A 12,817-nucleotide genomic window follows, 5' to 3' on the forward strand; every position below is an offset into this window, starting at 1 on the left:
CAGGTGCGATCCCACTACTAGGGGTGCCACTCCTGATTCCTATAAGCCGCCATGGTGCTCAAGTCAGCCACAGACCCTGCGCAGGGCCTTAAAGGGAGCTGATGCACAGGACAACACCTCAGAGGGGGGGGGGGGGGGTTGTTGCTTTTAGGGAGGACGATGCCCTGGTAAGAAAGAAGTATTATTACCAGGGAAACAAGGAACAGCCTTGAGCCTAAAGTCTGGGCCCTGAGGCTCTCACTACCCACTATGATTCCCAGAAACTGTGCCCAACATTGATTCCTGCGGTGTGCCTCAAACTGAGCACTGCCCTGGAAAGTGCCCATGCCAGCCTGAAAATGTACCTTGAGTTCCCAGGGCCCCCTCCAAGCTTGTCTTGCCTGCCTCCTGAGTGCCTCTGTCCCCACAGCGGTACCCCGAACCAGCGCCACACAGTGCAGTTCTGTGCCAGAACCCCGCTACGGCAAGAGGCTTGGCAGTGACTTCTCTGTGGGGGCCATCGTCCGCTTCGAATGCAACTCCGGCTATGCCCTGCAGGGGTCCCCAGAAATCGAGTGCCTCCCTGTACCTGGGGCATTGGCCCAGTGGAATGTCTCTGCACCAACCTGTGTGGGTAAGTGACTGATAGCCAAGACTGAGAAGAAAGGGGAAGGAGAAATGGAGAGAGGAAAGGACTGAGGGCAGATCTTCTCCCTGAGGGTTGCAGAGATATCCTCAAGGCACACAGCAGCCCTTCTCAGCCCCTAAGGAGAAAGTGGCATTCAGGCTAGATAACTCCCTGCTGGGCCTGCCAGGCAGTGTGAATGAATACAGAGAGGCGATGGAGCTGGAGAGGGGTGTGCATGAAGAGAACAGGTACAAGCTACTGGAGGAGCATTGTTTGAGGTCAAGCCATCAAGAAGGCCAATTCCAAAGAGGGAAACCATCATGTCAAGGAGGCCCAGCAAAGGCTAGGGACCCTACAGGTGGTGAGACTGGGGGTGGAGTGGGGGATTTGAGAGCTACAGGAAAAACCAGCTCAAGATGAGGTACATCTGAGAGAGATGTGGGCCTGGGCATTCAGGGAAGAAGCCAGCATGTGATGATGGCCCAGCAGAGGCCAGAGATCCCAAGGAGAGTGGAGCTGAAAGTCATTGGAGACGCTAGCCCAGGAGGAGGCCCAGCAGAGGCCCAAGGCCCTGAAGGAAGCACCCTAAAGATGAGCCGAGAAGCCTCTGACCAGCCCGTGTCTCTTCCCAGTGCCATGTGGTGGCAACCTCACTGAGCGCAGGGGCACCATCCTGTCCCCCGGCTTCCCAGAGCCATACCTCAACAGCCTCAACTGCGTGTGGAAGATCATGGTCCCCGAAGGCGCTGGCATCCAGGTAGGAGCAAGGAGGCACCTCTTAAGCAGCTGCCCACAGATCCTGGCTGTTGCTGGACCTTGAGCCAGGCTGGGATGGAAGGAGAAATAACATCTCCGTCCCTGTCCCTGAGGCTTTGGAGGCACAGGGCAGATGTGGAGATAAGGCTCCCAAACAAGAGATCACAGCATCTCTGGGGGAAGGTGGGAGGAAAGACAGCAAATTTGGGGAAGATGAGATGTAGAAATTAGCTCCAGCCAGCCAGGAGAGCCTGGAGAAGAAAGTAGGCTTACAACTGGAATATGAATTTGGAAGGTTCATAGGAGACTTTCAAATGGTTTGAGGTATTGGTTCATCTAAGACCATTAAGGAGAGAAAGGGTACATTGATGAACAAGGAAAGAGTGGGTCACCAAGGACAGGTGAGGCAGGGAGAACAGCCAGTCACACATCGGGGGCTCCGATGTGTAACATATGCCCAGGTAAGAGCAACACAGAGAGAGGCGTAGGAGAGAACCCAGAGCCTGCCAGGCCAGTGATGTGATCAGGACATCGCTGGACCCACCCAGTGGGAGAAGGAAACCCAGAGAGGTGGTTTAGGTGGTAGAGGTCTTGCCTGGCATGCACAAAGCCCCGGTTTCAGTCCCCAGCATGGCATAAACCAGGTGTGCTTCCGCATGCCTGTTATCACAACTCCCAGGAAAGCAGAAGCAGGACAATTAAAAGTTCAAAGTCATCCTCAGCTACATGGTGATCCAGGGTTAGCCTGAGCTACCCAAGACCCTATCTCCAAAAGCAAAAATAAAAAGGCAGGGGAGAAATCCAGCTGGAAGGAAGCGTTCCCACCTCCTAAAACGTCACTCAGTGTCCTTCTGTCCTGTGATCACGTATCCCATACCTGTTCTCCCCATTATTCCTGAGATAGGTATGGACCACATTGTGCTTTTATAGGAAGGAGCCAGCACAGCGTCAGAGGTGTCTGAGAGACTGAACGACCCATCAAAAGAGAAGGGTGTGAGGCACTTGAGCTGTGTGACCAACAGCTCAATCCTTCTGTCTTTCCAGATTCAAGTCATCAGTTTTGTCACAGAGCAGAACTGGGACTCCCTAGAAGTGTTTGACGGCGCAGATAACACTGTAACCATGCTGGGGAGTTTCTCAGGTAAGATGGGACATCCTGGGCTTGCACTGGGAGGCTCGTGGTAGCCATTGTCATCGTCGTCATCGTCATCGTCATCATCATCACAGTCTCATCACTGTCATCATCATCATCACCATGACCACCATCATCACCTTTGAATGAGGTTTGGTGTATTAACAGTGATCTGCAACCATCAATTCTAACTAACGCCAGAGCGTTTCTGTTGCCCTGAAAAGAAACCAAGTACCAGTTGCACTCATTCTCCATCCCCAGTCTACCTCCAGCCTCTGGCAACCACTGACCTTCCAATCACCATGGACTTGCCCTAGTCAAGGGGTCCATAAAGATGAAACCTTACACCATGTGGCTTTCTGTCTGGCTTCAACATGTTTTCTGGGTTCACCCAGTGTCAATTTGAATCAGCACTGTGCTGTGTGAGTAGGCCATTTCCTTTACATAAGTCGCCTATCCTGCGACTTATGCTGGGATAGACATTCATGTGCAAGTCCTGACATCACCTGTGTTGTCTGTCCTCAAAAGGATATACAGAGAAATAGAATCACCATCATCTCATTCTTTTAAGGAACAACCCAACTTTTTTTCCAAAGTGGACCTCCCTCCCCCGCCCCAACCACCACCCATCCAATGGCAGGCATGCGCCAGAGCATGGTGGGTGGTTTTGCACAATGCCCTTGGAAGTTACCTGAATCAGCTAGGCCCAGAGATCCATGATGGGAAGATAGAAAAAAATGATTCATGCACATCCAAGTAAACTGTCTGCTCTGCCAGGTTGACCAGATAATTGTAGATGTTGGAATCATTTTGAAGATGACTGAGTAGGGATCAGACTCACAGCCCAACGAGCATAGGCCTGTGGCACTGTTCATTCATGGCTTCCCTTCCCTGGTCCTTTGACCACCTGGCGCTTGTCACTTAGTAAGTTTGATAACTGGGGGCATTGTGGGGGGCAGAGGGCTGGGAGCAGAATGTTAGCAGGCAGTAGAAACAGAGAAATTAGGTAGAAATTGGTGTGGGGAGGGTATGCCTGAATGACCCTTGGTGTTCTTGCCCAGGAACAACAGTGCCTGCGCTCCTGAACAGCACGTCCAACCAGCTCTACCTCCACTTCTACTCTGACATCAGTGTGTCTGCTGCTGGCTTCCACCTGGAATACAAAAGTGAGAATCCAGGCTCATGGCTGTGTGGGGGTTTTCTGGGTGGGAACAAATGGTGAGCTGAATCCCTACCCTCAATGGCAGCTATATTGGGTTCTGCCCTCCACTTCCCACTTCCCTACCACTGACCAGAGGAAGATGCTAAAGGTTAGAGAAAGTCTGAAGCCCTCTCAAGGCAGGACCCCCTGAAGTATCCACCCTTACCCTGGAACCTGAGTAGACAGTGCTTAGCATCAGCCTTGGCCCCAGTAGACAACCTGGGATGTAAGAAAATGGAGGTGCTCTCTCCTCTGATGCCCATTCTGACGATGCCTTGTCTTCAGAATTCCTTCTCTCACTCGAAGTCTCGCTTGTCATCTACAAGCTTCACTCCGCTAAAAACCCTCAACAGCAAGAGCTGTAAATGCACCTCTGGAGAGACGGCTTACCTCCTGGGACTGCTGGCCTCGCTCCTGTCCACTCTAGGTACAGGGAGGAAGCAGAGGGTGCTGGTGTTTGCTGCACAGGCACTCAGCAAATAACCACTGAGTGTTTCCCAAACACATCTGGTGCTCTGATGGAGTTTGCTAGGATCTCTGATAGAGTTTGGTAGGATCAGAGATGATCAAAATGAATCCCAGAATCCAGCTAAAGAGATACATGGGGGCAAAGAAGCATGTCACAGCTCTCACAGGTCTGTACTTTAGAAGTCCTTGCATTAGTTCAAAGACTGGCATGGTGGCTACCACCATGGACAGTGTCTTAGTTAATTAATTTTCCTTTGCAGTGAAGAGACACCATGACCAAAGTAACTTATAGAAGAAAGTGTTTATGAGGGATTACAGTTTCAGAGGGTAAGACAGTTAGGGTTTTATTGGTGTGAAGAGACACCATGACCACTCTTATAACGAAAAACGTTAACTTGAGGCTGGCTTACAGTTTCAGAGGTTTAGTCTATTATCATCAAGGCAGGAACATGGTAGTGGGCAGACATGATGCTGGAGAAGGAGCTGAGAGTTCTACATCTTGATCCTCAGGCAGCAGAAGGAGACCGTGTGCCACCCTGGGCGTAGCTTGAGCATAGGAAACCTCAAAGCACACCCCTACAGTGACACACCTCCAACAAGGCCACACCTCCTAATCTTTCAAAACAATTCTACCAACTGAGAATCAGGTACTGAAATATATGGGCCAATAGTGGCTATCTCATCCAAATCACCACAGGCGAGTAGAGAGGCGGACATCATGAAGAGGCAGGAGGTACCTACCACGTGCCGGGAATTGGTTAAAGCCCACAGAGTCTTCAAAAGCACAAAGCCTGTGGGGGGCAGGGCAGATAGATGTGGAAACAAGAGGCCAGTCAATGCAACCCAGTATGTTACAAAGCACAAAGGAATGGTGGCAATTCCAGCCAGGCAAGCCTTAGCCCAAGGCCATGACGGAGTTGGATTTAGAATCGGAAACAAGTAATGTTGGTAGGCTTCGTTGGTTGAACCACCGGTGACAATATGGACTCGTGAAAGGGTCTGACGAGGTCAGAATGGGGCCAGCAGCAGTTGTTAGGCACACAGCCACACCTGAGTCACCTAGAAGAGTGGACTTTATCCAGGTGGTTGAAGGAGGACCAGTTGGATCCCAGGATGCCATCACCTAAAGGCCCTGAAGTGCTCCAGTAGGTGAGGCCTGCAGCTGCTTGTAGATGTGTTCAGTCTCCTTCTGTCCTCAACACCTCTCCAGGAGAGGGTTTCTGGTTGCTGAGCTGTGGGCACGCCCGCTGTATGCTAAGGGCATTCCTGCAAAAGCAAGCAGCAGGAGCCGTGATGACGAGCCAGCCTCACATTCAGTTTCCCAGTCGCTTTACGCAGCATCCTTAGAGCTTCTCTCTCACTGTGGAGGGTTGGGACCTACACACCAACAGGCTTCATTCCCAAGCATCAGAGTCACATCTCAGAGGTGTGTGCAGACGAGAGCTGTCTGGGAAGGGGGAAGGGGGCCAGCAGTGTATTCTGGGGTGACAGCTGCGTTTGGTTTTTATCTTTGTTTGTGTTAGGGGTTTGTGGTACCAGGGGTTGAAACCCAGAGCATGCTAGACAACCACTCTATCCCTGAGCTACACCCCCAGCTCAGGGTCCCCTAGTTTTGATAAGAGTTACGCAGGGGCAAACATTTGTTGAAACACGACACGTATCCTCAAATGGTAGTGACAACCGCCATGGATAAACAGCATGTTCACATATAATTTCTGTACTTTATCATATGTCAGTTTCCTTCAGAAGCCAAAAAAAAAAAAAAAAAAACGTTATCAGGGCTTTACCTCTAAAACGGACTGAAGACTCAGGAGATAGGCCAGCAGCAGGGTCCCCTGGACTGCCAAGTAAACCCTTCTTTTTTCCTGAACATTTGGCTACCAATAGTCTTCCCAAGAGGCCACCACGAAGGTGAAGGCTACCCTCTTTCAAACCTCCGAGGCTCAGCTCATACAGCCATGCTGGCTGCTGGCCCCCCTACAGCCCTGCTTTGGTGCAAAGCACACTTTGAAGGAGAGGAGAACTGTATCTAACAAGCCCTGTGCCCCTTCTGGACGTCCTAGCACACAGGAGTCTACTTTATACGTCTTAAGGCCGGGGTGTGCTCACACAGCCTAGACTTGACTACTCTTGGCCAGATCTGGAGTCAGACTGACTCTGAATCCCAATTTTGTGGCCCAAGACCACATGTCGGGGCCACTGTCACCCTGTGTCCTCTCTATGGGGTGGGAGCGAAGGCCTGCAGCAAGGGGGAGGAACGAGGTGACAGACTCAATGACGCTGCCTCACTCAGGGGACCGGCTCAGAAAGAGCAGCTCCTCCTGAGATGGCCATGATGATGATGTCACAGCCAGCTGGGGAAAGACGATTAGGACGCCTGGACTGAAGGGGCATGGATCGAACTTTACATCAAGAAGAGAGAACGAGGGAGAAGTCTCAAGCCCACGGAGTTAATCATGGAAGGAGGTGTGGCCAAATCTCGAAGGTCCTTGAGTTACCCACGACGGCTGTGAAGATGTACTTGAGAGTGGACAAGGAGGGCAGAGATTCAAGGAGAGACTGTAAGAGTCATCAGCGCCTGTGAGGATGGTCGACAGAAAGCAGCTGAGAGCTGTGACAAGATCCTACAGTGCTTGAGGGCCAGCGCTGAGTATGGAGGGCCCTGTGTGAGCAGCTCCCCTTACAGAAGGGGGCTGGTCTGACCTTGAGAAAGAAGTCTTGCTGGTGGGCCAACTTCTCTCAGACCAGCCTGTCCTGGAAAGGGGGCCTTTGATTGGGGCCTGAGCTTCATAGAAGTACCGTCTTTAACTGCCACCTGTTCTTCCATAATTTCTGTGGCCTCTCTTCCTGCTACAGACACTGTCTTCTGAGGGCACAGAAAAGGGGGGGGGAGTTGAGGGCAGGTACAAGAGGGGCATGGGTGGGGCCCAGACAAAGAGGCCTAGGAGTCTGCAGCTGGGGTGTTCTGATGCAGAGCTCAGTAGGTTCGCAAAGACCCCCAAAGTCCCTGACGAGGCACCTCCTATCCCAGCTCTGACCTGATGAGCCTCCGTACTACACATTCTAACTTCCTCTGTATGCCGGGTGGAGGTTGGCAAACATCCAGGAAGGCACAAGCCTTGGACCCCCTAGAGCTCTGTCACCTTAGCCTACCAGTCTTGTCCATCCTCCTCTCTCTACCTCTGTCTTGTCTAGCGGTGGGCCTGAGCAGTTGTCCCGAACCAGCTGTACCCAGTAATGGGGTGAAGACGGGCGAGCGCTACCTGGTAAATGACGTGGTCTCTTTCCAGTGTGAGCCCGGATATGCCCTCCAGGTACCTACCTATCCTCCGCCAAAACCCAAAGGCAGGGAGCAGGCCTCCCCTGAGTCCATTGCCCAGCCCTGTACCAGCTATAGCCACCAAGCACAGGTGTAGCCTTCATGCCACCCACCCGCCCCCACCCCCGGGACAGCTCTCCACTCCTGGAACTGTTCCCACAAAAACAAACTTTGTTGACGGTAAGGACTTTGAACAATCCAGCCTGGAATGTGTTCCCGCAAAGCCGGATTTGATTGGACTTTGGGAAATTTTAATTTCCCTTTGAGGCCCATGAGGGAATTTAGTAATTAGAGGAAGCTCACGAGGAAACCTCTTGTAATGAGAATTCTTTAGCGATGGTTCTTAATAAGTGGTCCCCCCACCCCTAAATCTCTCTCCTTCTGTCTCACCTCAAATCCCAAGGTGATCCCACGTGGTGTCTGAATGTCTTGTCCCTTAAAGTGAGGCCTACAGCAAGCCCCTCTTCTGAGTCATATGTATAACTTTGCCCCTGAGGGCCCACTCCTGTTCTGATTCCCCCAGGGCCACGCCCACATCTCCTGCATGCCTGGGACTGTGCGCCGATGGAACTACCCCCCTCCGCTCTGCATTGGTAAGAGAACCCTACTTTGAAATCCACTGAAGTCCAAATCCCTAAAGAGCAGAGCTCACAGCAGTATTGCTGAGCTCAAGTTCGAGTCAAAAGAAATTCCAATGTTCTGGATTTGTTCCAAGTCAGTAGCTTCTGAAAGACTTTTTTTTTTTTTTCAATTTCTAACTCTCATTGGAAGCTGCCCTGACTTCTAGATGGCTCTGACCACCAACTGAAAAATCACAAGAAGGTTGCCATCACGAGGGCCACCGAGATCCCGAATAACCAGCCAGACCCTGGAAGGTGTTTTTAGGCATTGGGCTTATCCCATGACCTTGTCAAAGGACAGACTAATAAACCCACTTATAATGTCATGGCTTGCACATAAGATAAGAACTTGGCTTGGTTTCCCTGCTTGGCTCATGGTAGGCAACACTGATGTTGCAGCTCTCCAGTGGGAATTCATAAGCTTGCTCTCTCTCTCTCTCTCTCTCTCTCTCTCTCTCTCTCTCTCTCTCTCTGTGTGTGTGTGTGTGTGTGTTTATTGTATTGTATACACTTGGTGTGGGCGTCTATGCATGCCTTCCTCAAACACTCTCCACATTTTTTTTTTTGAGGCAGGGTCTTTCCCTAACCCTGGAGCTCACTGTTGAGCTAGGCTGGCTGGCCAGTGAGCTCTGAGAGTCCTCCTCTCCCTGCCTCTCAACACTCAGATGTATTACAGGTATATCCCTGCGCTAGGCTTTTATGTGGATGCTAGACATCCAAACTCAGGTCTTCACACTCACACAGCAAGTACTTTATCAAAGGAGACATCTTCTCCAGCCCAGAAAGTTGTCCTCTGAAGGTAAAGAGAAGTGAGAAATGGAATGTGAAGGTTCTTCAGCGCTGGGCTGATTATAAAGCACCACCTTGTCCCCCAGAAAGTGACTCAAGGAAACATCACATTGGCATAACACCATTTCACATCTGGGCTTTCACTCACGTATAAAGCGGGTCACTTATGTGGCCTGAAGCCCTAGGCACCTACCCAGTATGTCCTACAGAGGCTTGGCCAAGGACATTGTATGAGGATCAGCTGTCACTCATGGAGTTTGCTGCAGGCATCCGTTCTCCTCCACCACGTGAAGCTCGGCCTTCCCCCATGTGCCCTCGAGGCAGCAAGGGGTAGAACTCCACCCACCGTCCCTCAGGAAGTGAAGTGGGAACTGTGATACGGTGGTGGTACTATTCTACCGTGGTGTGCTTTCTGGTCACCTTCTGCCCAGATCGTGACAGTCAGGACCCTGGCATTTCCTTCCCTGAACACCTTTCCTGGGCCTCCATGGCTGATTAGCCCCTCTCTGCCCACACAGTCTTTCCTCATAGAACAGAAAATACAGAACCATTTTCAACTGAGCAACTGCTGGGGCATCCCACCCAACTTGAAATCAGATGTCTCCAGACCCTCCCTCACAGCTAAAAGGTCATGCTGAGCCTTGAGGGGCTCCACCCTACCCCACAGAGGACAGATTTGGAAAGAGCCTGGCACAGTTGTAAGCACACAACACAGTATGTGTGCCAATCCCTTCTCTTTCCTCTATCCAGTGTCTGCTGTTCTGAAGACTGGATTGGGAAGGAACTGGACGGGGCAGGGTATCATAGAAGGACAGGAAGAGCCAGACTTCTCTTGGAGCAGAGCTGTGTCACTTCCTGAATGTCCTGGATGAGGTCACTGACCTGTGAAGGACACAATCAGGGCTGGCACTCCTGGCATCCTAAGCTGTGCTTTAGTCCTGCTCAATGTTATGTGTGTGTACAGATGTTTAGGGAGACCCTTTGGGTTCTCAAAGGGGCTTACGACTCAGGACATGTTTAAAGCTATGGCCCTGGACATCTGCAAAGCCCTGTGCCCTCCCTGATGACCTAACCTGACTACTCTCATTGTCACAGCACAATGTGGAGGGGCAGTGGAAGAGATGGAGGGGGTGATCCTGAGCCCCGGTTTCCCAGGCAACTACCCCAGTAACATGGACTGCTCCTGGAAGATCGCACTGCCTGTGGGCTTTGGTGAGTCTGCAGCCCCCAGGGAGACAGGGGCTTCAGGCCCAGGCCTGGATCAAACCAGCTGTCTGCCACATCCCATCATAAGCTCAGCCCCAGCACTGTCCTTTTCCTAGGCTTCATCTGCTGTCTTCTTGTGCAGTCTTAGGGAATAGCAAAGACTGAAATGTAAGGGGAAGAAAGGCTAGGGGTTGGGGTTACCATAATTTGAGTTCTGAACTAAAGCTAGAGGTATAGAATAAGAACCTCAATAAGAGATGGTGCTGAAGGAGTAGCTCAGAGCTAGAGAGCTTGCCTTGTGCCAGGTTCCTTCTCCTGGACCATTTTAAAAAAGAAAGAGAAAGAAATTACCTGGAATGAAAGAAAAGGAAATCCATTTAACTGAGACTGGACCTCGAGTTGTGCTTTTAACTCCCCTATCCCATTTATCATCCTAATTAAATTGAGCCAAGGTCAATATGAAATTGAGTTGGCATTCTTCATAGACACATTCTAGCTGGCCTGGAGATTGAAAAGAAGGGAGATGGAATAGTCCAGGCATGGGGGTTGTTGGCTGTGAAGGACATTAGCCTAGGTACACATTTTAATTGCTGGCAATTCATAGAGTGTGTACTGGCAATATAATTTAACCCTAGCTATCTGTCCCAGTGAGATTAAGGCTTTGTGCCGACAAGGAACTGATAGGTAAGTCCATGGGGTTCCTCTTGCCCAGTTGTCCTCTTTCTTACACATGTGCATTAGCACAATTAACTCGGCAAAACAATCAGTTTCACTGTGACAGGTAACAAACATTGGTGATAACCACCACACCCCATTGGGCGTTACCTCCTCCACCTCCTTTCTCTGGCCATGAGGATTGTAGCTGCACAGGCCCGGAACCCTTCCGTCCACTAGCCTCAGTCTGAAGACTGCTCATTTGGCCATCTGTTAAACAGTCTAAAGTATGAGAGAAAGCAGTGGTCCAGCCGGCCTTCTTTAAGTCAGGATGTAGGGAGAGGCCCTAGAGGTGACCCTCAAAGAATCTAGGGTCCAGTACCATCTCCTGAAGGAAACTGGGGAAAGGAAAGACAACTTTGGAGTCCAGATTTGAGACACTGAGCCAAGAGGACCAGAGTGCCCAGTGCTCTGTCTTCAAGCTTGGGACTGAAGACCCTGTAAAGGCAAAGGGCGGGAGGAGGTAACACACAGGCAAAGGGGAGTTTAAATGGGTGGCTGCCCTCTATGAGCCCTTGCGCTCAGCCACCAGATCACTCTTTCTCTACTCCTACATCTGTATTCCAGCTCCGGGGAATGAGCCTGCTGCAGGTCCAGTGGTCTAGCAGGACCTCTTGCTTTCAAGTGGGCTCTGACACCCTGTTTCTCACCTAGAACGCAAGCACAAAGAGCCCCTGCAGTAACATGCCTCTGCCGTTAGGTGGCGAACACGGCACTGTTCCTTTCACCCAATTCCAAGAACCCAAGGTTGGGCACACAGGCTGCAGAGCTCTCCAGCACAGAAGGCTACACAGACAGGGACTAGAGGGCACAGCTCTACTCAGGATGGTTCAGAGATTTAAAAAAAAAAAAGGTCTGTGATGTGGAAGCAGTCTGTGCTCCTAGGAGGAGAGTGAGCTGGAGAGAAGGGTGATACCTAAAATGAAATTATACGACACATAGTTAATGTGAACGCACAGGGCAGGAGATGAAAGACCTTCAGCGTCATATGTCCAGTTTTTGCTCTCAACACAGTAAGACACACAAACAATTGTATGTGTGTGTGTTCGTTCTGCCAAATTAGAGAATACAGATGAACACCTTCTAAAATCAAAAATCTGTGACCTCGCGACCAAGAGATGTTTAGTAGCAGCTTGGTGCTCAGGGGCACAAGGACCATGCCACCTTTGTTCATCCTGGGCTATGCCTAGCGTGACACTAGCCCATGACACATGCTCACCCGGTATTAGCAAACGAATGTGTATCCTTCCAGGCTCTTAAATACTAAAGAAATCACAACTGACATATACATTTTTCTATTTCCATTGTCAATTTTTTTTTCCTACATGATTTTATTTTTGGTTAACAATGTAACATGTGGGCATTTCTTACACTTGGAAAATAGGTTTCTTTGAAGAACATTCTCCCATAGTAATCCAATTTTGAAAACCCTTGTCTGTAAACAAATACCTGTGTTTCTGTTTCAACCTCCATCCTCCGTGGCTTATGTAAATACGTGTCCCCGGGGCTTAATTAAATCCATGTAACCTGACAAGTGGCTAAGAGATCTTGATTAACCCACCAAGGTCCCACCGTGTAAACTTCATTTGTCTTCTCGGTGGATCAGGTGACGCTATACTTCCCAGCCGTGTCCTTCGGAATCACCTAAAGAGTCCAGAAAACACCAGCAAGAAAGGCCACGTGTGCCCTCTGATTCAATGGGGGTCATTTTTTTTTAACTAAACCTTTATTTTAGAGAAACTACCTTTATATTGACATTAGACATGATTCTGGTGGAATCAAACGTTGACCCTGAAAGTCGGCTTCCCATGAAATCAAATAGACTCTGGACGGAACCCAGAAATAGCTGATACCTTTGTCCCTAAATAAAAACTCTGTGGACTTTCTGATCCTCCCTGATGGCCAGAGGAGGAACTGTTTGGGCAAAGTTGGAAGACCTGCCCAGGTTGGGGCTTTGGTGGTGGCTCTGGACCCTGAAGGAGACACTGCGATGGTACAGCCTCCC

The 12,817-nt window shown here is 50.4% G+C and overlaps 1 protein-coding gene across 1 annotated transcript in view; it reads left to right on the forward strand.

Moving 5' to 3' along the window:
• Csmd2 (CUB and Sushi multiple domains 2) overlaps positions 1–12,817 on the forward strand; it is a 547,489-nt gene that overhangs the window by 458,962 nt on the left and 75,710 nt on the right. Inside the window, exons 34-40 of the mRNA XM_055610909.1 lie at positions 410–613; positions 1,240–1,364; positions 2,408–2,504; positions 3,557–3,661; positions 7,360–7,478; positions 8,007–8,076; positions 9,988–10,104. Coding sequence (XP_055466884.1) covers positions 410–613; positions 1,240–1,364; positions 2,408–2,504; positions 3,557–3,661; positions 7,360–7,478; positions 8,007–8,076; positions 9,988–10,104 — 837 coding nt within the window. The remainder of the gene's footprint in view (positions 1–409; positions 614–1,239; positions 1,365–2,407; positions 2,505–3,556; positions 3,662–7,359; positions 7,479–8,006; positions 8,077–9,987; positions 10,105–12,817) is intronic.

Source organism: Psammomys obesus, unplaced genomic scaffold, assembly GCF_907164565.1.
Source record: "Psammomys obesus unplaced genomic scaffold, mPsaObe1.curated_primary_1811, whole genome shotgun sequence".
NCBI lineage: Eukaryota > Metazoa > Chordata > Mammalia > Rodentia > Muridae > Psammomys > Psammomys obesus.